Source organism: Rhopilema esculentum, chromosome 15, assembly GCF_057945365.1.
Source record: "Rhopilema esculentum isolate cy_ngs chromosome 15, ASM5794536v1, whole genome shotgun sequence".
NCBI classification, from domain to species: Eukaryota; Metazoa; Cnidaria; class Scyphozoa; order Rhizostomeae; family Rhizostomatidae; genus Rhopilema; species Rhopilema esculentum.
In genome coordinates, this window is record NC_142829.1 from 3,418,846 (window position 1) to 3,446,585 (window position 27,740).

General features: G+C 38.0%; 1 protein-coding gene and 1 long non-coding RNA gene across 4 annotated transcripts in view; one reads left to right on the forward strand and one right to left on the reverse strand.

Moving 5' to 3' along the window:
• The window catches only part of LOC148958437 (uncharacterized), a 31,452-nt gene extending 8,212 nt beyond the window's left edge, over positions 1–23,240 (reverse strand). For all 3 annotated transcript variants that reach the window (XR_016144618.1, XR_016144617.1, XR_016144616.1), the window contains exons 1-2: positions 22,852–23,240; positions 2,546–2,622 (exon numbers count right to left, since the gene is read on the reverse strand). This is a non-coding gene — a long non-coding RNA (uncharacterized LOC148958437). The remainder of the gene's footprint in view (positions 1–2,545; positions 2,623–22,851) is intronic.
• On the forward strand, positions 454–27,002 carry LOC135685566 (solute carrier organic anion transporter family member 4C1). Its single transcript, XM_089112635.1, has 11 exons — positions 454–638; positions 14,848–15,091; positions 16,486–16,674; positions 17,486–17,859; positions 18,278–18,479; positions 20,276–20,476; positions 21,395–21,572; positions 22,489–22,627; positions 23,235–23,458; positions 24,635–24,852; positions 25,889–27,002. Exons 2-11 carry the CDS (start codon positions 14,869–14,871, stop codon positions 26,014–26,016), a joined length of 2,076 nt encoding a protein of 691 aa, XP_088968761.1. The 5' UTR covers positions 454–638; positions 14,848–14,868; the 3' UTR covers positions 26,017–27,002.
• Positions 27,003–27,740: the final 738 nt, after the last annotated feature.

The window sequence follows — 27,740 nt, forward strand, 5'->3', positions numbered from 1 at the left end:
ACGTCACCCTTCAAAGGTTTTCAGATTTTTAGAAAAATGAAATGATAATTATGAAATGATAAAAAAATTTCCAACACTAGAAGAATGAAAGAAAGGAACTACTTCAAGAACGGCTTGGCATTGGCATATTTCTATTTCTTTCTATTTCTACCAAAACAATACTATTTCTTTAGGTTTGATGAAGGATTCATTGAAAAGCTGTGCCGATGACATTTCAAGATCTGAGAGCTGGAGCTTAAAATAAGAGAAAGCATACAGATAAAACCTTTGAGAAAACACATTTTAGTAAGGAAAGAGAAAAGGATATCTTGACAATTAATCAAAAATAATCCACGCTTTGCATAAATCGAAACCAATTAGAAGTTGTAGATGATTGCGAAAAGACGAATTCTTATCGCCAATGGTTCGTTATGAAATTCAGGGGAAGTCGGTGGGTCGTAGATCGATTGTCTAAGCACATATAAAGTTCAATGTTGAAAGAGCATGAATGACACAGGTCGATGAATCTTTTGTCATCTCTAACATAAAGTTTCCCGCAAAACGGGTTTGCATTCGTGATTGAACCAGTGCAACTCTCTCCGCAGACGGTGCACCCGAAAGACCAAGAAAACTTTCAGGGACGAGTTGAGGAATCCGAGGTGAGCTTTTTACAATAAGGTAAAGTTTTATTAAATTCATCTTGATCAGCCCTGCAGATTGCTGTGCCAATAAATCTAAGCTAAAGCATGGAGCTGCAATATCAGCTGATTGTTCTCATGTTTTTTATTGTTTTGCACTTCACGTGCTTTTTGCCTTACAAAAGAATGCAAGAATAATAAAACCTGTGACCTGAACATACCTTAGCCTGCGTCAGAGATCAAATGAATATCGACTCCATTTTTTTCATGGCTCAGGCTGCATAAACTTACTAGAATGTACTTCGTTTTTTACCATAACAAGGGCCAGTCTTAATTAAGTGGAGTCAGTTCTAGCAAGCAGTGCAGGAATCCTGCATTCAAAGGGCTTGCTGCATCCTGCATGTAAATGCCTATTGAATACCGGATAACAAGTGGAAGCTGGCACCAAAGCGAAGTTTAGCGATCATGCTTGAAAATGGAACCAGTGAAGGGCAAAATGAGCCAGTGAAATTTACTTGAAGAGTCTTTACCGAGCTTCCTAAAAAATCCCGCTACAAGCAACCTTATAAAACGCTTTCAGTGAACTAAACACAGCTTTTACTTGCTAACAATGTAGCTAATCATAGCAAAAATTCAAAATAGTCACAAATATCAACCGTTCACTGCTAAAGTTTTTTAAATATCGAAATGTCTCCTAATCTACAAATGATTATCTTTCGTGCACGCAAAGCTTTATTGCATGGTTGACATCCAATGAAGCATTCAGTTGCATAACGATACGATGATCTTGTTGCATAATAAGGAGAATTCAAGTACAACCCAGGGACTCTCTTGCAAATAACGTACGAGATTATTTATAAAACAAAAGGATTTTTAGGGACTATCAGATAAAACAATAGGATTTTCACAAAAAGTGTACGAGATTTTCTTGGAGTGATTTGCCCCCCGGAAACAGGGACAGTCAGAATGTTCATTATTCCGAGGGCGAATCACTTCAAGAAAGTATCGTACACCTTTAGTGAAAATCCTATTGTTTTATCTGAAAATCCCCAGAAATCCTTTTTTGGGGAAACTCTCGTACGCTATTTGCAGGAGTGAATTGCCCCTCGCATTTTTCCTTCAAAGCGAGTCCAACAAAGGTTTTCTCGTTGACCAATCATACGTAAAAGATAAGTAATATATCTAGAGTTGTATAAGAAATAAACTAAAAGAGTGGGTCTGATTTGACATCATCAAATAGCAGGCCCGTAGATGCTAGGGGGCAGGGGGCAATGCCCTCCCCCCAATAATTTGCGAAAATTGTTTTTGGAGATCTCTTGGAGAAATGCACCTTTTCCATAACTATATACTGGATATCCATGCCCCCACCCCCTCCCAATCCAGTTTAGCTGTCTACGGGCCTGAAAAGACATATCGCTATCTGCAAACCTTTGTCAAAAATTGACCTCACTTCTGAAATCTTCAAGTTGAAATTATTCTTTACTGAAACCTCCGTGTCGTTTAAACTGTTCGCTTGTGAGATAATACTTTTTTAATATTGATATATTTCTAAAGATCTAAAACAGGGATTCGCTACTGCAGTGAATTATTTCACTGCATAGGAAAATTCCATCAAAGATTACATTGAAATGTTTAGGAAAAACTAAATTTTGACAACAGCGTAATACGCGTCCTGACTGTGCTCAATCAAATTTCTGGCACAGTCTTATTTTAACATGAGATTCCAATTCTATGATCCATCTTTGAAGAAAAATGAAGATAAAAAAACTGACGATGCTAGATGAGATCCATCTATACTATCGTCCCTTCCCTGCTTTTCCGTTGAAACGACTACTGACAATATTTTGAAATCCATTGGTGTATATAAATAGCAATCATAGAGAAGCTTGGACACTAACGATTACAATTCTTCAAACAAGCATATCTACCTTATTCATTTGAATCCAGAGGTGTAAGACTTGCGATTTTGATGGTCTTCTTGACCCTACAGCGATATACAATGCCCCTGTAAGTGAAAATGTGCCACTTAAGACAACCGATACTGGGTAGTTTCAAATGGTTCTACAATTAACACAACTGGTGAGTTGTTTAACCGGGGATGGGGCGAGACTAGGGGACCTGTAAGGGGGTGTGGCACCCCCTTTTTAAAATTGCATATCGATAGGTGTATTAGAACCTAAATCTATCTTTATCCATGTCTTCGTCGGTAAATTCTATTCTTGATAATCCTCAATTTCCCCTCCCTCCCCTCCCCTTCTAGCCTGAAAGGTCAAGCCACTCTATATTGATTAAAATAGTAAAAATGGATAAAGGCAAAGACTGGAAGCTACAGAAATAGTTTTTAAAAGGCTGCAGAAATAGTTTTTAGAAGATTTGTAATAGAATTAGTGAATCTTTATCGTAAAGACTTGAAATATAAATTGCCCTTATTAAAGCCTTTTAATTGTAAAGTTCAGTCAAACAGTGAACGTTTAAAATTTCATTTTACGAAAAATTGAAGTGCAGCTCCGACAAAAAATACACTTTATCTTCACATAGCACACTTAGGGGCCATCTGAGGAATAGCTAAGAAAATCAGTGAAAAATGTTATGAGCAAAACGAAAAAAGGGTTCTTGTATGCAAGGATCTTGTATCAAACACGGGAATTTCCCTTCAATTGTGTGAGAGCAACTGCAGACCATACATACATAGTTCTTGGCCACAGATGACAGGAAATCTGATAGCGAGCTAGGCAAAGAATTTCCCTTTCTATACTGAGGCCAGGTGTGTTTACGATAAGGGCACCGATGGCATGAACTCCAGACTCCAAAAAAGTTGCCAATCTGCCCCCGGCCAAGGAAATCTCACTACAAAGCCTTCCTCGTTTTTAATGGGTTTAAAATGGGCACGGTCAGGAAAGTGGGGGTACTCAACTAGTCTTGATCCCCTTTCCTTGCAACTTTATTTTTCCTAAACATTCTTGAAAAAATTGTAGCTTGTTTCGATGTTAGATGTTTTTAGACAGATGTAAAGTTCCAGTAACATGTCAATTAGTTACAGAAGCGTGTCAAAATTTAAACATTAAAATTATAAGACGTTAATGCTTAAAGGTTTCTATAGCCTTCCTCCTGCCAGTGGCCGTGGGGTCGGGATATTTCCAGACTCAGTTAAACTCTTCCAAACAGGATGAGTAGCTTACATTTTCCTCAATTTATGACTCACTATCAATGATTACATGCCATGGAATGAATGACATGGCGTGACCTGTTCCATTTATTAAAAATAATCTTAAAACAGAGCTTGCGAATCCATTTCTGTCAAATAAAGTAAATTGATGGCAAAAAGTACGTAAGGTCTGAGGTAAGGATGTTAAACAAAGTTTTGTGTTTTTCATTGAAGTCTGAGAGAAGGTGAGTTAAGTGTTAAAAAGAAGAAAGATGCTATGACTCTTGCCAAAAGTCCAAGGAGTGTCCAGCTACTTGAGCGTTGCAGGGCCCACACCACCGGAAGGGGGGAAGACGGGAGGGGCCATTCCCCCTACAATTTTGTTAAGCAAAAATATTTCGAAAGAGGCCCTGTTTTGAAGCACTAAATTCAAGTTCGACTCATAGAACTTGGTCCCTCCACCTTGAAATTCGTGGCGTGGACCCTGCGTTGAAATGACAAATGAACATTTTCCGCTAAAAAAGACCGAAAGCACACCCCATTCCTCAAAAACAATGTTGGTTGTAGAAACTATCTACCATAGCTATTAGAAATTATTTGACCATAAAACGTGACCATGAAATCACTTGATATTGCAGAAAAAGACGTCGTTCGGAAGGGGCGAGGGGAATACTGTATAGAATGTTCAAAATTTAGTGCAATGTAAAAAGACTTCTGGCAAGCATTGTGTTTTGTATTTTGTATGGTTCCCTTCTGCACATTTGGTTTTGAAAACGATATTTCTGGTTAATATTGCCAAGACTCTGGATTCCAGGAAAGTTGACGAATATTACGAAAATGCAAATAGACAAGCTTTGAAGAAACTGTGCAACTATGAAAACAATCCGGTATATTCATATTCCACGAAGCAGAGTGAACAAACGAAGTAACTAGATTATCGTCATCAGATGTTTCTCCCGTTACCGACTTGTTCTAAAGACTTCAGCTGAAGCACCATAGAATAAATACCACCCCTTTAAAGATTAACCCTCTGGAAATATTCTTGCAGTAGTCATTTGCATGAAAACAGTACATTATAATCCAAATTCCGAAAAATAATTAAAGATAGAATAAAATACGGCTTATACATTTTTTGATTGCTTAGACAGTAAGGATTATGCAGTAGAACCCTGATCGTATTTTCAAGAGGCAGGCAAAACAAGAAATTAAATCACGGAAGAAAGGCTTAAAACTAAGCTAATGTTTATTCGATTTTTGGTTAACCGAGGGAAACAACGAGTCCAACGTTCGACGTGTTAAAAAATAATTCGACGGTTTAAATTTAAAGTAAAGATGCTGAAATTAAAGGGCCTCTCCAGCCACAAAAAATTCCAATTAGTTTCGAACTTATACGACTTTAAAGTTGCACCTTTCCGAGAAAAAAACGACAAAAGCCGAATCAGTTTGGTGACATTCTGACGTCACAATGTGCGGCTCTCGTTCGCCATGAATTTAGTATGTCTTCCACCGAAGTGTGAAGGAGTCATGGTCACGCGTTGATAACTGCATCTAAATCTAGAGCAGGAGCTTTTTAGGATCGAAAAATATCAAATGTTTACAATCATTCTAAGTCTGCGGGTCGGAATGTGTCCATGCTGTGTCACGACTTTTTTTTCTTGTTGATAATCTGTGTAGGCCCACAAAGCTATGGCTTCCTGTTCCAGCTCTTCCCTCGCGTATCGAAATTGACACTTCAGTTGTTCTCCAGAAACGATGAACGACTAAAGGCTTCAGAATTGGTGTCTGATATGCTCAAACTAAAAGCCGGTGAAACAGAACTGAGAGTACTATCAATTGCACAGTGTTTAATTTGAGAATCACCGTCGCTCGATTGGGTTTGAGGCGGACTAACGAAATGCAGAGTGACGTCAAAATTGCGTCACAGTGTCACCAAACCGAACAATGTTTGTCGGTTAATTCAATTCAAATATCGAAATGCAAGAGCTTATATCTCACAAACTGTAAAAAAATCAAAAAACAAATAACGAATTCGTGATCAGCAGGTTCAACTCCTTTAGATTAGCCCGTAAAATGCAAGTGCAAAATTTGGCCGGAGAGGCCCTTTAAGCGATGTAAAATACTTCATTGTCTAAATCGGTAAAAGCCATAATCATAATCATAAACTGCTTTAAATTTTTTATAAGAACACACATTATAAGGACACTGAGACTTGATATGCCCAAAAACAAAAACAAGGCTAGAACTTATCAATTATCTAAATTTTAAACTAGTTATAAACTTTTGTCATTGTAAAGCGCCATATATGGATAATTTTTTATTTGTATGTGCGCTCTAAAAATCGGTGTTCTCAGTTGTCCGTGTTCTTGGTGGTTAGTCTTCCTCGGTACGTTTCTAAGGGCCCTACATTCAATAATACAGAAACATATTCCCCTTTCGAGGAATTTAAAGTAGAAACATCAAGCACACCTTAAAAGGCAAAAGCTAGAGAATATCTTATTATAAGAGAATATTTTTAACGGGGCAGTATGTATCATTTCATTGATGGCTATGATACCTTTGTATACGTTGTGGCAATCCCTAATGATCTAAACATGATTTTGGCAAAGCTTTCGATGCTAATGTATTGTTTTTTATCAGGTCAATGGGTGGTCATGTCCATTGTGCTCCCAATGGTATCGTCTTCTCTAGAAAGGTGTAATATTCAGTTATGCGACATAGAAAGTCCATCCTGCCATATCACGCTCAATCACACAATACAAGTTTCATACACACAAATACAAACGTTTTCAGGATTTGAAGGTCTTAATTAATTACCACAGATCCCGTTAGTGGCGGATTTGAGGGGGGCAACTAGGGGCAGTCGCCCCTCCCTCAACGAGTTTAAGCAAGTCTTGCACCCCTTTTTTAGAAATTGTGCGCCCCTTTTGAAGAATGATAATCAGATGAAAAAGGTTCTTGGACCGATAGGTTAATTTGCTTCAAGGATTGCCTTAAAATTATGTTGTTTATTCTGAAAATGGATCTGAAATTGTTGTATACAGCGTACTCTCGTAACCAGTTTTTGAAAAATTGTTCAGCGCCCCCACAACCAACTGCCCCTCCTTCAAATTTTCTCTGGATCCGCTCTTGGACCCCGTTTACACACAAGTGAATTTCATTGATATATAGACCCCGTTTACACGTTTCCCGCATCGGATCCAAAAGAGGTTGACTGTGCGTTTACACGGATGTGATCCGTAGATATCTGAATACTTTTGGGATCGCTTTCAGTGGTGATCCCGTATGGATCCCGTTTAAACGGTTGGATCTGGTCCAGATCGAACCCATTTACTTTTTTATTCGAATGTAAGACAGATAACCGTTAATCCTCGAATTAGCCTCCGGGGGGGGGGGGCTTATTTTTTTATATTTTTGGATGGGGGTTATTCGAGAGGGGACTTATTCCAAGGGGGGCTTATAAACAATTTGTAGTTCTGGGGTGGGGGCATATTCGCGGGGAGGCCAATTGGAGGATTTACGCTAATTTTCAATTTGAAATTCGCGGTAATTGATAAGATGAATCCTGAAGTCTTTAAAATATGTTTATAGCATGTTTTTATCGTCTTTGGTGAAAAGCTCTTTTAGGTTGAATTGCAAGTGCATATTCAGGTTGGGCTGTTTGTTTTAATCTCAGTTGCTTACTAAACATCTGATGCATGCCAGTTTTCGAAAAGCGCATGCGTATATTGTGTAGATCTCATCTGGGTACGATCTCGCGTAAAAGCAAATGGTTTTGGATTGGATCCCGTGTTAACGCCCAAGATACTGGAAAAAAATCCGGATACTTTAGGTCTCATGAAAACAAGGTCATAATAGCAAATAGCCAGACGAACTAGCCAGCCAATGCAATTAGGCCCCTTACAAAATATTCTATAAAGAGCTTGATAATAGAATGAGATTATGGCAACCTTAAAGCCTTTTGCTTTCTCTTACCCTCTAATAAGGGAAGAAATAACGAAATTGTATGGCTGCGTTTTGGATGAAACTATTGTGATGAAACATGGTAGAAATAGATTTGCTTTTAATAAGGTGCTTCTGTAAAAGTTGGATCGTTGTAAAAGTTGTCAAAGGCTCCCGAATGCCAGTCTGATCTAAAAGCCAGCGTAGATTAGGGGCATACTGTCGCGCTGCTTATTGGTAAATCAAAACAATACATTGATAATGGTACTTCTTACCAATTCTACATTGATAATGAATAGCATAGTTTTGGGTTAGTTCACTTTGCTAAGTAAGGAACTTGCCTAACCAGACATACACTGGCTTGTTCAAAAGGGCTCAGCTCCATAAAAACGTTCTAAATTTCAACAAGGAGGGCTAAGTCCCCGAGTGCCCTTCCACGGCACTCCTGTTAGCTACATCTACTTTCTGGTGACAGATCTAAGTAAAATGATTCCTTTTACAAAAAAGCAAAACAAAATCATGAAAAATATATTGTCATCATTATCATCCTTGTGAGGAAAGCAGTATATCATCTCCATTATCAACCTTATTTAGTTAGCCAACATCAGCAATAAAATTAGCAGTTCCCAGATGACGCAATCAATCTTGCATCTCGCTATCTCGGAATTTTGTCAAAAATTCACCTCAGATTTGCAAACGTCATTTTGAAAATAGTCTGTAATGAAAAAATCATGTTGTTTCGACCGTTTAGACGGTTTTGTCGCCAGTTGCTCCGTTTGGAATAGAGTGGAACCCCGATAGAACGAACTCTGTAGGGTGCCAGAAATAAGTTCGTCATATCGGGAGTTCCCTAAACCGAGAGAAAAAGTTTCTTAGACCCCGTTTACACTGTCCCGGGACAATTTTGTACCGTTACGGTTCGCAAGTGTTTACACTGTCGCGGTTCCAAATTGTTCCGTTTAGCCGTTCCGTTTACACTGTACCGGTACGACCTTAATTTAATGGTAGAACATTGTTTAGAAGAAGCTGTATTTAGTCAACCAAGGCTTTTATTTTGCCGCTGAAGTCAACAATCGAATTTTTATTGTGAGTTAAAATGGAGCGGAAGGCCGATTAAAACTTTACTTGGACGAAAGACAAGGTGGCTTTAATTTTCAGTGTTATTTTAGACTACAAAACTGCCAAGTCCAATCAAGGCTTGGACTGGGAAACACTACAAGCCTTTTCTGTGGTCGTCTTTTCTTCAGAATTTCCTTTTCTTCAAAATTTGAGAACGTAGTTACGCCACAATCAAAGCCTCGATTACCTGAAACAGCCATACAAAAGACCTCTTTGTGAATCCGTGACAAAATCGTCTCGGATAGGTGTTTACACTGTCCCGTTCAAAAACGGAACCGTGACGGTACAAAATTCGTTCGCTTTCAAAGCAGGGTCAAAACTGTTCCGGATAGCAGAGCAAAATCGTCACGGTTCCACAGTGCTAGTGTAAACGCAAGGGCGAACCGCGACAGTTTTGTAACGGTTCCAAACTTGCTCGGGACAGTGTAAACGGGGTCTTAGGTCTTTTCGCAGTACACGTCTTTAAAACCTTCGGTGTGCATGTCTAGCCTATCTCCAACTTCTTTGCACATTTAACTCCAAAAATCCAAGCTGAGTTCAAATAACACTACTGGTTGGTTATCAAAAATTAAAATCTTAATGTTCCTCTTATTATTCAAGATCAAGAAATTTGCAAAGCTGATATCACTTCACTTCCAGTTGGGGGCTGAATGACGTTTTCAATTACCAGGCGCGCAACTACGGGGAGGGTCCTGGGGGTCCAGACCCCTGCCCTTTTTCTCAAAAGGGGAAAAGTGCCCTTTTTCTTGGAAAATTGCTTGAATATTTTGATTATTACGCTAAAATGGTTGGTCATACAGTAAATGACACACTACGGAGATGTAATGGACCTCGCAGGAATACAGATAAATTATTTAGTCAATTTTTCACGTACTTGTTGGGTCGAACGTCATCATGTTGCAGTAATAGAGTATATCTTCAAGCCCCAACTCTACAGCGTGTTTTATGATGCGTCACGCACTGGCTTTGAAGAAGAATGGTTCTGGGACTCAAAAACCAAAATAAAGGCACAAGATTTTGAACGGGATAGAGCCTCTACGACCTCTGGTAAGAGCTTGTAAGAGCTTGTTGGGTCGACCAAGACATTTTTCAAGCCTGTCACATAGTTGACAGGGTCATAGAAGACCTTTGCATGAAACGAGCGAATGCAGAGAAATATTCGCGGACTGGTATTAGAAAGCAGTAAAGATGGCACAAAAAGTTGATGTTCAGCTGTTCCGTTCCTTGTCAGTATTACAAATAAGCTGAAAGCAAGACTTGGAGACAGAAACCAGCTGAAGGCAAGGCTCGTGGAACTGTTCAACCTACTCCCACTGAAGTGCGAAGCAAAGAATTCAATAATAATATTTCAAAGAGCAAAATGTCTTCGGATATGTAAGATGGTGGGCTGCTATTCAAAAGTGAGCTGGCGCTGGGAAAAGGAGATGACAGCAGGGTCGCCGAGAGAGGGACAAAGGGGCAAACTGCCCTAGGGCCTCGAGGTCTAGGGAGCCTCACAAAGCAATGAATTCCGTTTTTAAATGGAATTTATTAAAAGTAACAAAATTACAATTAAAAAGTAAAACATCTTAAACGAATTAGTGAATTTAAGCTATTTGCAAGGGTGTGGTGGCAAAATTTTTGCTCGCTTTGCTCGCAAGAGGCATTGTTTTTTCCATTTCCCCCCTCCCTCGGGCCTCCTAAACTTCTCGGCGGCACTGTACGGCAGACAGAAAGAAGTCATATGCATAGTTAAAATTAAAAGGAAACAATAAATCACACCTCACCACAAAATAAACCGTACACCACAACTTTTCTCTATTGATCAGTTTCCCTTGTCTGGCGTACAATATTTACAGATTTACTAACTGCTCATATTTTCGCCGTACCTAAACAAATGCCCCGGTGGACCTTTAATGAAATTTAATTAGTGCCCTTTTTGTGTCTTGGACCCCTGCCCTCTGAAATTTCTGGTTGCGCGCCTGATACTTCACATTCTTATTTGTCTTTTGCTTCGAGGGGCAAATTACTCCTAGAAAATCTAGTACATCTTTTGTGAAAATCCTATTGTTTTTACTGAAGATCCCCAGAAATCCTTTTGTTTTATAAATAATCTCGTACGTTATTTGCAAGAGAGTCCCTGGGTTGTACTTGAATTCTCTTTATTATGCAACAAGATCATCGTATCGTTATGCAACTGAATGCTTCATTGGATGTCAACCATGCAATAAAGCTTTGCGTGCACGATAGAGAATCATTTGTAGATTAGGAGACATTTCGATATTTAAAAAACTTTAGCAGTGAACGGTTGATATTTGTGACTATTTTGAATTTTTACCTCAAAGTTATGTTGTTTATTCTGAAAATGGATCTGGAATTGTTGTATATTGTTGTATTTTGAATTTGTTTTAGAAAAAGTCTTGTACGCTATTTGAAAGAGTGAATTGCTCCTCGTTCTGCTTCTCCATCTGGGTCTCTCAACAAGTTTTGTCGTCGCTCATTGCCAATTTCTCATATGTAACAAAGTATTCGTTAGTGTCAATGTACCAATTTGTAGTAATTTCTGACGCAATCAAACTTTCATCTCGTGCACTGAGTCTATCAGCCAGTGCTTGAAATGTATCATCACCATGTTTTGCTGATGACAATAATGATTTCCCCCAAGAGAAAGTGATAAATCAACATCGAAAATAAATAAACAAAAATAACAAACGAAAAAATTATGAAAAGTTCGTTATATTGAAGATAATTATGATGAAGGGATTCCAAAACTTCGTTCGTAATATCCAAAGTTTGTTTTATCCGCGGTTCGTTATACCGAGAGAATTTGTGAGGAGTTTGTTAGGCAGATTCCAAGGGACCAGACATTTAGTTCGTTATACCGGAAATCCGTTATATCCGGGGTTCGTTATATCGGGAGTACACTGTTTTTAGATATTTCTAAAGTTTTGGCAGGAATATGCCACTGAGGTGGAATTCTTTCACGGCAGTAGAAGGTTTCAGTAAAATTTACAGGAAAAGCTGAATTTTGAAAACGGTTTTAATCTGTGGCATGACTGTCCAAACAACAGGAAATTTCTATGTACATACTATTTTCAACCCGAAGAATCCAATTCTTGGATCCAATTGATTTTGCCACATCAAGAGGAAGGATCAAGGCACTGGTCGATTCGCACAGCATATCAGTGTCATAAAAGCTTCTTTAGGTACCTTAAATCCTCGAATAAGCGCTCGGCCCCTTATTTTATTCTCGAGCCCCAAATGGCGGGCTTTCTCAAGCGAGGCTCTACGGTAGTAAGTAACAAGTACAAAATAAATAAACACTTACATGATACTAACAAACACTTACAACAAACACTTATTGTGGACAGTATTGACTACGATGATTGAATAGTGTGTAGTAGCATTAAGTACCAAAAAACAATATTTGATAAGCATTAAAAAACAATTTTAGAAAAGCATTTTAAATTGCTTGTTATTTATGGATGACTGAGCCAGCATATGCTGCAATTGATAATTTACCTCCTTAGAAAGCAAACACACATCCGAGAACAGGAGCGGATCCAGACTATAGCAACTGTAGCTCGAGCTATAGTCAAAATCTCAGTGTTTGATTTTCGGAATTCACATTTGAAAGCAGCGGTATAGGTTATCAAATGCGATTAACAAACATGCACTGCTGGCAATGTGTCATCACAATGCCTCTCCAGATAAGATATAAAACACTGAGCGCAGAATGGTCTAATATTAAAACTTAGACGAATCAGAAGTTTCGTTCTTTGTTGACAGTAACCAACCAGAATTGAGCTACAGTGGATATTCCGAGCTATAGTCGGTCTGGGGATTTGCTCTGGAAAAGGCATCGAAGACAATGAAACCCGTACTATAATTTTTGGCGCGAGCTATAGTCAAGCTATAGTCAGGTTTGAAAATGGCCTTTTAACCAATAGAATATGAGTATCCACGGTATTTCTCCGCTCTCTGTCCCCTGTAAAGCAACAGTAGACTATTGCTCGTTTCACATCCTGGGTCCCCTGTAATGTAGCTTCAAAGGCAAGGACCTACTAGGGAATAGACAGGTACGGCGGAACGACCAAGCGGCAAGAGGGGGGGGGGGCAGGCTTGAGTAAAAAGGCTTTTGAAAGATAATTCTCAGCTTCTACAAATTCATACGTGACTGCAATTTTATTATCTGTAGGTATCTTCAACATTGGCTAACTTTCGGCACAAGGAATTATTTTACATGTTTTGAGAAGTTCAGAATTTCATACGAATCTCTCTGATTATTACAATTGGCCAGTTTCAAGGGAACTTTATTAAAAACAACCCTTGCCCCTTCTGCCAAAGGGCAACAGGGGCGGTTGTACCCCCACACCCCCTTCTCTGGCGTCCCTGGAAATAGAAAAAGGATGTTTGAAGGAATATTTATGAATACGAAGCAACTATGAACACACATGGTTTATCATTTGCCCATATAGTGGGCGTGTCCCGCAAGCAAGGAGGGCGTGGTTCCGATCCCGAAAGATTTGAGCTATAGTCACCAAAAATCCTGGATCCGCCCCTGCGAGAACCTAATTTTCTTGTCTAACCAGACACATAACCGTGTATGTGCCATACAAGGCATATAACTTAAGCCTAGCGCACACTAGCGATTTTTGTCGCCAGCGACGGCGAGTTTTGTCGCTGGCGACTAAAATCGCTAGTCTGCGGGGAAAAACATCGCAGGATTTTTGTCGCCAGCGACTAAAAACTGAAAATCGCAAGTGTGCGGGGCGCAAAAACAAATTCTTGTTGATCAGCCAATCATTAAGTGTTTTCAAGGCACGTGGAAAGTGTGTTGACAAGATGGAGGTCACAGGAACATGCTCGTTTTCTTGGACAACGCATTAAGAGGATTTGTTAGTCGATTTGTAGCGCGAGAAACCCTGCTTGTACGCCATATCCTCTCGACAATACGACGATAGAACGGCAAAAGCTGCAGCCGTGGCTGAGCTTGCTGATGCACTTAGTGCCACGAGCGGGTACTACTGCTCTCAATTATTTTTAAACGTATTAGCAGTATGGGTTGCCTATAAAGCGAAAAATCTCGTACGATGTAGGTTTTATTATCTACTAGCAACTAACAGTAAAACAGATAACAAACAAATTGTGCATAAAACCCATGTGTTGGGTTCTCTACAGTACAAAAGAAAAGAAAATAAAATAAGTAGCATAATTTAGGCCAAGCTAAATCTACAATTTTGGGCCTAATTTTTTGCCATTAAATGTGGCCTGGTTAAATCAAAGCTGGCAATATTTTTCATTGTTTTTGTCTAAATTTTCCCATCCCGTAATTTCTGAGGATGTCCAGGCACATGCATGGGTTATAAAAAAATGTGATTGTTAGTTTCTGGTCATTTTTATCGAGGTTAATTATGAGGTGGAGACCAAAAATCATTGGCCAAGGCAGAAAAGATCGCAAGTGTGCGGGGGAAAACATTTAGATCGTCGCTGGCGACAAAAATCGCCGTCGCTGGCGACAAAACTCGCTAGTGTGCGCTAGGCTTTAGCGCTTATTCGAGAAAATACGGTAAGCTCTTTCCAAGGTATTTTATCCAAAAGAAAAAACATGTCTCACAATAAACATAGAAAATCTCTTAGAGCTGGCAATGATACCCAACATGCTCCTGGCGCTTTTAACAGGTTTCCCTAAAGTTACATATACACATGGAAGGCATCTTCTAGCAGTATACGTTGCAATACACAAAGTTCACTTATAGAAACCGGCAAACAGTTTTTTTATTTGGTATCGGAGAGAGCTCTTGAAATAAAGAAGAACAGCGTTGTAACATAAAAATGTCTGGTGTTCACTAGGCAGATCACGAACAAATCTCCGTCAAAAATATCATTCAGGAAACATAGCGAGAACAAAAATTTTCCAAATTTGTTCCAACAAACAAATACTCCAGCTATGCTACATCTCGTAATACGACGTACTATTTTCTATATCTTCTGGGTACGCTTCTAGTTTGAAAGATCATAACAATATATTTATAACACATTTTCCAGCACAAGACTTCAGCTGGAGAAATGGATGGAGAGCACGACATTTCAGAGACAATTCCGCTGGAAGCGAATGGAACAAGCAAAAAGCAAGAATCCGAGCACGAAGAAGCTGACGAGAAAACTACGGAGGAAATTCTGGATAGGACCTTGCTTTGTGGTTGGGGAAAATGGCGGCCGAACTTCCTGCAGCCTCTGTCAAGACCAAGTGTCTTCCTCGTAGTTCTTGTTGTTTATGCTATGACAGCAGGTAAATTTCGATTACTTCATGAAATTATAACGTGTACTTCTGCATTGGTGTGATGCGATCGCAAATTGATATGCAAAATACCGTTTCATATTGATATTCACTCGCAACATGAGTCCCACAAGGATGTTTTCCGCGTCCTCGAAGCTATAATTTATTACGCACAAAGAGTTACAAAATCTCTAAAGCTAGAGGTAGACTGAGTCTATCATGTAACTAGAAAAAGGATGGGAAAAGTCCACTCCACTCAGGTAATGAGCTACTGCTCAATAGAGCAACTTTGGACGTTGCCTTTGACATCGAATGGCTGTCATTTCAATCATGCTTTCCAACTTCAATCCTTGCCAAAACACTTGAAAAACTCCCCTAAAATCGAATAACTCATGCATCTTCCCTTTCCCTGAAACGATGCTGAATATTTTGATGTTTATGCTTTATAAACATATTTTTGATGTGCTTATAAGAATAAATGTTTCCTAATCAATGCGCCAATGCGCTTGATGTGCTTAAAAGTCTAGGGGGTGAGGAGGTGGGTGTGTGGTATTGGGTGGTCTGGAGAAGTAGAAAGAAGGCTTCTTCGCGTTCATTAAAGAAAATTTGGCAAGGACTGTTGTTTCCATCCAATATATGATAAGGAGAAAAGATTGGTAGGTTCATATTTGTGCTGATATGACAGAAAAAGCTCATAATAAAGTGAATCTTCCGCAATATTAAAATAATTGAACTGATGATTGAAATCAAGATTGAATTAGGGATGACGATTGAATTTGTTGTGAGGATGTTTCAGCTGATAAGGGTGGCGGACCACAATCCAAGTTCTTTGCAGTGCGAGTCAGTGACATGACCAAAAGTTTACTTTTGGAGAGACGCCAGCTTGTTGTAATTCCAGGCTTAGAAAGCACGATCATATCGAAAGAAGGTTCAGGACACAGCTCCAAAAAACACGGCTTCTCGGTGTTGTAAAGGCCACCTTCCCAAGCTAGGGTGAAGATTGAATAGGCCACCTTCCGAATGCATAGAAAATTGAATAATGCCAGCGACATACGAGAAATCGTGATTAACGCGCATTAACTCCGATCATGACGTCTCAAACAGGATCTGTTCACAAACAACATACCTCCACAGATTCACAGCATCTTTTTGCATATCACATTACATATGAATGTTGTTAAAGTATATGTGTACAAGTTCTTTTACTAATGCAGATGTTCAAATTAAAAGATGTTTTTATCAAGATATGAAAGAGCAGTGATATACAAGTATTTGGGTGTCATTTCCCTCGCGATGGGCAGGAGAAAATGCTTTTCCACCACTCTGGATAACGTTTTGTTTACTTTTTCTACACTTTATAACAAATTTGATAAATTTTCTATATTATACAAATTCATTTACTTCAGGGATAGTATCTGGTCTGACTGGAGTGAATTTGCCTGATATTGAAAAAGAATTCGGGTTTAGCAGCAAGAAGTCCGCAGTTATCCTTCTCGCAAATGACATTGGAGGAATACTGATGCTGCCTTTTGTAAGCTTTTATGGTACTCACGCCAAAAAACCAAAATGGATAGGCATTGGTGCCATTATAACAGGTAAAAAGCAATTGCATTATAAAATCACAAATACTCATTGTTTAAAAAATATATACCTCTATCAACATCAAAATTTACGGTCTAAACGGCCAATCAGTTGCACTTTCAGCCTTAATAGCGCCAAGTGTCATCGTCAGAATTGATGTCAACATCAGCATTAGCTTCGGCATAAGCGTCAGCATAAGCGTCAGCATTAGCTTCGGCATTAGCATCAGCAGAAGTGTCAGCAATGGCGTCTGTATCATCGTTAGGATGGGCAAATTTATAGGGATCCTTCACACTAACGGATACTCCAGATCATTCTTCTTCAAAACTAAGGTTTGGTCCCCACGTATAAAGATATTTTTTAATACACACATGCATTTGCTGATAGGTCCTGCCCACACGTATGCGACGAATTCGCTACCAAATCTGCATCTCTTTTAATTCACACTTTATAGAAAAGTTTGCAGATTCAAAAGAATCCATGTGCCACAACTTTTTTAAATGTGCAATATACAGCACCTGAATAAAATTTGCTATCTAGCCGGAACAGAATATGATAAAACAGAAAAGCATAACCAGATTTGAATAAAGAAGTGAATAATAAAACTTAATAAGATAAAACACAAGATAATAGTATAGGAAAAAAATAAACTGTGAAATAGAAAATATAACAACGGATCACATAGACGATAGAGAATAGAGAATAGAGAAAGAGGGTAGAAAAAATATCGGGAAATAATAATATATATTGTGTTTTTTAGGTTGCATTGCATTTTATTTTGCTTATAGGTGTTTTCTGTTACAAATAAAAAAATTTCATTTTAAGGTATTGGTGCACTGCTGATGATCTTGCCAAAAGTAATGATTGGCAACTATTCTATTCCTGGCCTGAAAAACAAAGGATCAAATCTCTGTAACATTGTTCTCAATGGGCAGTCTGCATTAGCGGCAAGCTGTAGTGGACCACAAGGTTATGGATCAGCTGACAAGTACCTGGCATTATTTTGCTTTGCACAAGTCGTTATTGGTTTAGGAGTCACACCTGTTTGGCCTCTCAGTCCTGTATACCTGGATGAAAATGTGAACCCTAAAATGTCCCCAATATACCTTGGCGTATGGTTTGTTTCTGTGTTTCTTGGCCGTGGTTTGGGATATGCTATTGGTGGCACCTTTTCAAGGTTTTTCACAAACCTTGCTTTAGTAAGAGTTCCTTGATATCTACTAGATTATGATAATTTAAGCTGAGAAAATTGTTTTTTTTAATTTCAAGCAAAGTATAAGTAAATTGTCTTTCCTTGTTTCGAAAAATCCCTCTCTTTATGTCTTTGCATTATGTTTGAGAAAAAATACGTAGCAAAACATCTAGACGACAAGAAGATTAATTATCTTCTACTAAATATTTTCAGATATTTCAGATATCTTCTATATTTCAGATATTTTCAACTGGACTTCACTTCTGCATTCTTCACTTCTAGTGTGTTATTTGTATACACACATCCGTGAATTTTATGACGACATAATCCTTCTTGATATTATTGACATAACTCTGTTAATAAGAAGTTAACTTCAGAGACTGAAAAGTGTAGTCTTATCAGTAACCAAATCAAATATGCTGTAGCCCGCAGGTATAACCTTATCAAGAATGGATCCTCGTTGGATTGGGGCCTGGTGGCTTGGCTTCTTCGTTTTTGCATGGTTTGCAATCATTTCTGGCGTCTTTCTCCTATGCTTCCCACGCGAGATGCCAAAATATCGTAAAAAGCGACTTGAAGCTATGGATGCAGGCAAACTTCGACCAGCAAACAAGGAAATTGGCAAAGGTAAGTTAATTCCAATAAAGATGATGATCAAATTAAAGTCCCGTTAACACGGGAACGGATTCGCATAGATCCGTACCCAAACTAGCAAAATAGGCCTCGCGTTTACACGGGCACGGTAGGATCCGTATCTTTTCAGGGAGAGATCTGTACTTTTTTGGGTACGATTCGAAAGCGAATCTAATTGGATCCGTACCTTCAAGAGCACCGTGTAAACGGGTGGAAACGAATCTGCAAAAGAACGGCAGTAAAACGAGACTGTTGCTGGATCAATTGAGGCCATTTCAATTGTACGCAATAAAGTGTAGCACTCATTATACAACATAAAACTTCTGAAGATTTTTCTTTACCCTGGCTATTTCGAAAGTTCTCTGTTGCTATTTCTGGATAGGCCTCGATAAATTGAAGGAGAATGTCTTTGTATTTCGACCTAACAGTCTCTAAGTTTTCTTCATTTTGCATTTTAGCAGCTTTGTAACCAATAACTACTTTTATCAAGAAAGCTGTCTCCTCCTCTTTCCATGTAAAAGATAAACACTTATCGTTGTTTGCAAATGACGCCATCGCTTCTCCCGCAAAAAAGAAATTAACAATTACCTTGTCATTGCGCATGCTTAAAAAGAGAGATTTGATTTTGATCCGATCTCGTGTAAACGCTTGTGGATCGTACCCATATCGTACCTAAAAGGTCCGGATCTTTTAGTCTGAAAGGTCGTGTAAACGGGGCCTAAGATGCAGCGCTAATTTCTATCAAAGACTGTGCTTTAACCAACAGACGTGCTAAGTAGTGATTTATGGCATCAATTAATGGGAGTGCAAGAGATAGGAGTAGAAGAGATAAGTCCCTTAATATATGGCGGAAAAAAACTAGTTAGCCCCGATATCAACACTAGCTAAATGTGAATATCAAAGAATCATTACCATTCATGATTATTTCAATTTACTATACAGTATCTTTCTTTATATGGCATGGCACCTTCTGATGTCCCTTCTGACGAAGGCACCAAAGGTGGTTGTATGTATGGGTGTGTCCATGGGGAAGGGGGGAGCTATCTATGATAAAGGGTACAACGAGGATATTTTCATAATTTAAAGATAGCATGGTGCCAAAAAAATTTTCATGGCTATGCCATTTATCGCCGCTTCCACCCAAAGGTAGCTGGTCTTACCACTCACCCCAAAAAATAAATTTTCAGATACCGTAAATCTGCAGGGAGTTTCCCCTCGAAAAAGACTTCATCGTGGAATCTAAGAATGATAGCAAGCCCCACCTTATCCCAAACCCAAAAATGCCATACACCGATTTTTGTGTTTTAGTAAGCACCTGTTTCTTTAATATAAATACAATAGAAAAATACAATGATTAGTATATGATCTATAACATGTTCAGTGGTGAATAATAAAGGTAAAAATAAACGAGTTAAAGAATAAGAAACCGCTAGAGACAATGAGCATATTAAAATTATCTTTTCGACTAAAAATATCTTTTCGAGCTTTGATTTATTCTGGTTTAATATTTTAGAAACGGTTACTGATTAAAATGTAAGCAAAATGACTTTGAAAATCGTGAAAAGCTACAAAAAGAGATATTTGTATGGCAACGTGGAAATTATTTTCTGATTCGGGCTGATTTGTTTATGTTTAACCACGAGTCACCTATTTCTTTCCTACTTGTGGGTGTGCCGGACATCTGCTGTAGTACTATTTTTTATAAGAAGAAGAGAAACAGCTGATTATTTTTGAACTGTAGCCTTTACAAGATATATATTTATATTTATTGTCAACCTCACTCTTTTCAGGACTGAAAGGTCTATTGAGGAGCCTGATTGATCTTCTCAAGAACAAGACATATATCTTTTCTTGCCTTGGCCTTACAGTAAAAATTATATTTGCTGCCGCACTTGGAGGGTTCTACACAAAAATTATTGTTCTCAAATTTGGTGGTAGTTTGTCACAAGTTTCATTACTGTCAGCAGCTGTATTCATTCCAGCAAATACCAGTGAGTTTTCTTCAGCTTTACTATAGTGATTAACTGAATTACAGTAAAAGGATCTGTCTTTCACAAGTCATGCACCATTGCATAGTTTTCAGCATCAATTTGCCTACCAGAGCCTGGCAAATTCTAGCACCTGTCAAAATGAAAAGGTGCCATGCCATGGTACACAAAAAGCTTTTGACAAATAATAGTCTTTTATTCAATGACTACTTTTGTTTTATAAGACTATTGTTCAAGAATTGTTAAAATGCTTTCACGACATGCATGTGTCACAACCTGGCTTCAATGCAATTATGCACAATGATGTGGCAGCTAAGTTGAGTTCATGAGTTAAGTCAAGTTCTCTAGTTATCTAGATTACAAGCATAGTTTTGAGTTACATCTTTGATAATGTAAATAGTTGTTCTGTTATGAAAATCAGATAAAACACTGTTTAGCCCGCATCTTACAATCCTTACAACAAGAACTTTTAAGTGCCATTCATAGAAACAACCAGAATGCATCAATTTTTTCTGCAAGGGACAGCATAGAACATTGTAGTTTATATTGTATTTCTATTGTATATTAATATTGTACTATGTTATTGTTTCTTATTAATATAAATAGAAAAAAGAGCAAGGATGTCAATAACTGTAGAAACACTGTCTTAACAACATGACATGACTGTTTAGCTAGGCCCATCAAATTGGAAATTCAAGCAACAAGGTTGAATTTCCCCTTGGGCTGAAATGTTTATTGGTGCTTTAAATTGAGCTTTATTCACATGGGATTCCAATGCAATCCTTTGGCAAAATTCCTGGGCAAAACTTTTCTAAGGTCTCTGCTGAGATAAGATGGAGAGTTACAAGGTCCAATTATTCTGGTCAATGTTTGGCAACAAGTTAGCAATATTTTCTGAAAACTAGATTGCTTAATTCACAGTTGGTGTTGCTTTTGGATCATTTCTAATGAAGAAGCTGTCAATAGCCAACTCTCCAAAGAGAGCATCACAGTATCTCATCGTGACTGGGGTGTTTCTGACAATATTTTCGTCAGTTTGGTTGCTGCCGGGCTGCAAGTCAACAAACATTGTTGGAGCAGCCATACCTTATCAAAAATCGTAAGTGCTACATCCTAAGATGTTAAATGTTTAGACTTTAACGTACTATGTTGTAGAAGGAAGCAGTACATTATGAGGAAAAACGTTACTGAATGGTGAGAGGGCATAACTATTGCAAGAGACTCCTTAAACTAATGCAAAGCTTAGGTCAACATTCATAAAAAGAAATATAATTGGAAAATAGCTGATCATATCTGTCAGCGACAAAATCCTCGATCTAAGACACTGATCAGACTATATAATCTATCATAATAACTGACAGAATTTTATTAAAGTTTGAGCAAAAAGTGGATTTGTAGAGCATCAGAAACAAAAAGGGTTTTGAGGCAATATTAAACATACAACACAACATTTTACAACATCAAACACAATACTAAACACACACAACATTTTACAAGACAAGTTTTTTACAAATAGCTCAATTGTTGAAACATCAAAACAAAACAAAAGAACCTGAGAACACAAAAAAACTACTAAAATTCAACTACAAAATTCACACAAACAATATAATTCAATAAATTTGTGGAGTTAAGGAAACCCTGAGTAAAATAACCAGCCGCAGAGAGAACCATACAAAACATAAACAAGCAATCAACATGCAAAATCTCACAACTGCTGTTTGTTGGCGGCAACAGTTTTTTTTACCTTGTCCAGACCCAGACGGAAACGTTGGTACGTTGGGTATGCACATTCCCCACCCAATTAATTTTGTTCAAATCCACTCCATGCATTTTTTCAAATTTATAATAATCTGTACAGTTGCAACAAGAATTTCTATGTGAATCCTGTGCCCAGCCCAACCTCAAAATTGAGTACAAAAACACAAATGAAATTTTTCTGCCCTGCTCTAGACTTTTATGGATTTTAGGTGATAAAAAGGGTAAAAGAATCTAATTTTTGCCACAACACTTTCCAGCAACGAAATTGGCAGAATCACATCACAATGTAACTCTGGCTGTGGCTGTTCAAGACGTTCATATGAACCAATGTGTGGAAAAGATGGCTACACATATTTCTCGCCATGTTTTGCTGGTTGCCAGTCAAAAGTTAAAGGGGTAAGTATCATACAGCGTACGCTACAAGGACAACAGTATTGCAACACGTGGAACGACATTTACTACTTCAACGATTAAGTTATTATTTAGAATGTAGATAATTAGTTCTAATTAGCTTCCTATCTCCTTCACAGTACTTTAACCGCTGGGAAAGTTAACGAAATTTCTTACTCTGGGTATATAACTAAAGCATCATCAAGATAGAAAAATAATAAACTACCTACCTCAGACCTCACTTCTCTCCAAGACTTCCTGGCCGTTTCTTTGGAACCTCGTTTTCAAACAACCTCGTTGTATTTAGCAAGCAGAAATTTTGATCAATGATTTTGGTACTGAAACTAGAATGCCGTGTCTTCTCTAATGAGCGGCGTTAATTTAATTTTCGCCCCCTGAAGGGGGCGCTCATTTAAGAGGGGCGTTCTAATTGCATAAATACTAGTGGCATTTTTAATATCAAAATTCCTTCGAATGGGTTTTTATCTGGTTCTCTCAGTGTTTGAAGGAAACATTCCCCATGAAAACACCTTAGGTTTAACTGACGACTATTTTTTAGGTTTAACTGAACATTTTTTAATGTAGCCAATCTCGTATATTTTTTGCTTCATAGGGAGCTAGCAACTGCACATGTGTTTCTGAAGGCATGTCGAGCAATCAAACAACTCCAACATTGCGTAACTCAACTTACACAGCAACATCTGGTAGTAATGCATCAGTTACAGCGGGTCGTTGTGATCGAAACTGCAAAAACCTTGTTCTTTTTCTGACCCTCTGCGCTTTAAACCTGATGGTGTCATTTAGTGGCTCAATCCCACAGAAAATGTTGACGCTAAGGTGAATATATTGTTTTATGTCTAGTTTCAGGCCCGCTTAAAGATTGCTCTAGGGGGAGATTGCCCTAGGCCCCGAGTTGAGAGGGGTGCAAAAAGTTATAACGTCAACAATTAAAATCACAGATTAAATAACGTCATACTGGGCCTGATCCTTCGTTTGCCCCAGGCAACAGAAGAGGTCTCAGGAGGCCTTTCTTCTTTGCTAAATGAAATTCAGAAATTTCAATTTTCAATCTTATATTAAATATGTATGTCAAGTGTCTTAAGACGACATTGGCCAGTAGGTGGGTAAAAGCCTCATCCGCTATTATACACCACATATTTTCTGAGACATCTTTTTCTTGAAGTCCTTGCTTTGAATTATTTACAATCCGTTTATAAAAGGATAAACCATTTTTGCTGGCCAGTGCGTATCTGCATGCAAGTAGGACGAAATGGATCATTTCATGATGTACCTTTCTCTCCTCGGAAGCAAAAATGCCCAATAGAGAAAACAATTTACGGGTAGAAGAGTGTCGATACCATTTCTGGATCGATCCAAGGGCACGAGGGCTCTGGATCTGATAGTTTTGCAACGTTTGTGCCTTTTCATTTGTATAGAAAACAAGACAAGCATCAATAACGACACAACAAATAGCAAGGAAAATGTGAATACTTTTTGCAGAGGAACATTTGCTCTAGTTGCGCAGTACCAGATACGTTTAATACCAGGAAAAAAACCTACAAGATTTTTTAATTGTTTCGTTTCGGGTTGATGTTTTCCGTCAATGCGGATATAGTGTTTTTTACTGAAAATAGTTTCTAATAAATTTCTGAAAATGTGTAAAGTTGTTAGCACTAAATTGCTGGTAAAATTCCCTGTACCAATACTGTAGCAGATCGGGATGTCCATATCTATGTCACTATGTACAGAGCTGGTTCTGGGTTGCCAATGGTACTTGTGTCAGATTGGAAGGTGACACTTAAATGAGAAGCTATCTTATATAAAAGCCATCAGGTACTGTGTAACTTGGACCATTGTCTCAAAATCTCATTTAGCTCTTGTCACATAAATTTTTTGTGTTTTATTTGGGGATCATTGAAATGTAGTGATATTGCCCTGAATTGTCCTGACATGTCTGGTACTATTTCTTTGAGGCTATTTGCAAGTTATTCTCAATACTTCAATTCTTTTTAGATGTGTAGCAGATAACCAGCGTGCATTTGGACTTGGAATGCAGATCATGTTTCTGCGTTTGCTCAGCTTTGTGCCTGGTCCTCTTATCCTTGGTTCAATTATTGATTCGAGCTGCCTCCTTTGGGGAAAGGATGACTGCGGAAACCAAGGAAATTGCTTGGAATATGACGTGGATAAGCTTTCTAAACACTTTTTCACGTTTTCTATCATAGCAGCAAGTATGTTTTCGGGGCTACCTTGTGCGACAACATTTCTTTTATTGATCTGACCACAGAATCTGACCGTACGATTTGTATAAACAGTGGCGTAACACACGGTGTGCACTTTTAAGTACAAAGCTAAGAGCCCCAAGCATTTGGAACCCGAAGACGCCCCTAAGAAGTTTCTCGAAAAATGAGTTTTTTTATGATAGCATGCGTTTCTTAATAGCATTCACAGCATCATCGAAATGGGCAAAAGACTGGATATGGTTTGTGAATGTGAGCAACTATTTGAAAATGATGCAAGATATAGCATGTCGAAGAAGTTTCCCTCTAATGCACACCTATATCGTTATAAATTTTTGGATTTAATTTACGAGGATATAGAAAATTTTGAAAATATGATTGATTTCCTCCAAGACGCAGTTTGAAAATGTAATTCTTTCTGAACATGTTTTCAAATGCATGTTCAAGCTGCATCTGTATACGCTGCGTGAAAATCCAGGAAAAGCTTAGATGAAGATCATAGAAAATATCTCAGGCAACAGAATTTCTCTTCATATGTTGTTATATATTTTTTCTTTGGGTTATATAGAATGAGTATTTGGGCTCTAAAACCTGACTCCAATTAAGTTAAGTTTTAGGGCCCCAAAACACTACTTTCAATAAGGGCCCACACTGCTCCCTTACGCCACTGTGTAGAAACGCTAGAACATATGTCACACGTTTTTTCAAAGGTTTTATCGGAATATTGACACGAAGACATAATTTTTTTCATATAAAAGTGAGTAATCTGAGACACCTTACTAACAGTTTGTCGATGTTAACTGGTGACAGAGAAAGCTAACATTTTAACTCAAAAGTGTCACAACCGATATTTCTTTAAATATTTATATCATAAGTATAATTCTGGTTTGAGATTAAGCGAAATGCTTTTGGAAACACCTAAAATGATGCTATGTATACTGTTGTGCCATCTTTCAGATCATATAATCAACAATTTATCACCAGGTATATAGATTAGATGTTTATAACATGCACATTCTCATTCCAGTTTCAGCTACCATCATGTATTTCCTGGCTTGGTATTTCTACATCCCCCAGCAAATAGTGCTAGATGAGAGGCAACAGAATAATAACGAAAATGCCGATCTTATTGAAGATACAAAGGAAAAGGCATGAGTTGTCCTGTCAGTCAAACAGGATTTTTACGGAACGCTGAATATTTTTGCGCCTTTATTTTTTTTAAAGCTGTAACTAGATAAACATAAGTGTCCATTTTTAACAGTATTATATCTAGCACACAATTACGAAATTTGAACCAACATAAGCAAAAAAATTGAAATAAAATCTAAATTCAAGTTTTTTAATGTAGCATAAAGGAGTTATAAATCAGGTCATCTTAAAATTTTTTCTTGCTGATACCAATCAAAGCTGAAGAGAAAAGATTTAATTCGGGGGGGGGTCAAGCGTTTTTAACGAGGTGTGGCATATTAGAATTGATCGCTCAGTACTAGTCTTAAACTTGAATTTATCAACTAAAGGTGTACTTTATCAAAACCCATGCTATAAATGAATTTTATGAAGTTATTGCAATTACATAATTTCGCTCAAATCAATCCTGATTACTTCTATTCCGCCTCACGTCAATTTTCACACTCGTTAACATCACAGCTGTTTGTGTGCAAAGATCATGTGATCAAAGCAACTGGCATCTCAAAAGAAATGGTATGCAATTTGACTCTCTAAGACGGGTCCCTTCATAAGGCAGGGAGGGTGGGAGGATGGAAAATATATCCTTGCCCTTAACGAAATATAGTAAAATGCAGGGTCCTTGGCAGGGGTGTAACTACCAGGCTGGGGCAATGATACCCTGGGTACCAGAGCTTCTCATTATTTTTTAATATTGTTTTTTAATTTTTGCGGCTCTGGTACCCAGGGTGGGGCAATGAGCGTTTGACGTTCCCCAATTTTTCATGATTAGTTCGGCAAAGCCTCATTTCGTCGGTAACTTTACCAAAGATAGATGAAATAGCATCTAAATCTTGTCTTACCAATATCTTTGTCGGTAAATTACACTATTGCTGACCCGCCATCTCCCTTGTCTGGAGAATGGAGTAATGCCATTGATCCTCGGTGCTCGTGTTTCGTACGTTCCTAGACAGAAATGTTGAAAAAAAGAAATATTGTTCGCCATAAATATGCAATAGCATGCTTCCACCGTATATTTTTAGTTTTATTTATAAAAACTAAATAGGAATGCATATTTTCAAAAAGCATTAACGTAGTTGTTAGTGTGTAGTAGTAATTTACATCGAAAGAAAGTTTAAAGCTTCTACCATAAGTTGCAATGTCTGTTTGAAGAGGACGACTTTAATTTGTAACGGTTGATAAATATTCTTGTTTTGACAACATTCAGCTCATATTTCTGTTCATGGTAATACAATTTTAAGCCCATGCTTTCTTGATGGAATTAAGTTTTACAAGAGACATGTGCAAGACCCGAAATAAACCTTGTTTTTTACTTGCTTCAATACTTTTGTATCACTCCTTGCGCTATCTAGGAAATATATGTTGATTTAGTCATAAAAGTAAAATTGAAATAAGCATACAATTGATTATCTAAACGAGTCTTGAATGTTAGTACTGTAAAGTTGTATTAATGTTAAAACTGATATTTAGGTTCATATATAATGGAAAGTCAAATTGCAACAAACAGAGAAAAGTCTTCTCTTTGCCTCAATCTGGCCTTCATAAGGAGCAAAATTGTAAAAAAGAAGAATCGATGGAGGATATGGTTGATAAAAATCTGTAAAATAGCGCTTACTGCGTGCTTAATAGGGGGGAATGATAGAGTACAGGAAGCGACTGTGTGATTCTTGTTGATGTGATGATTAAGGGTTTAG

Coding starts and splice junctions, on each gene's coding strand:
- LOC135685566 (XM_089112635.1), top strand. CDS start 14,869: ATGGATGGAGAGCACGACATTTCAGAGACAATTCCGCTGGAAGCGAAT. Junction 21,573..22,488: donor GCCATACCTTATCAAAAATC/GTAAGTGCTACA, acceptor AACACTTTCCAG/CAACGAAATTGGCAGAATCA. Junction 23,459..24,634: donor CAGAAAATGTTGACGCTAAG/GTGAATATATTG, acceptor AATTCTTTTTAG/ATGTGTAGCAGATAACCAGC.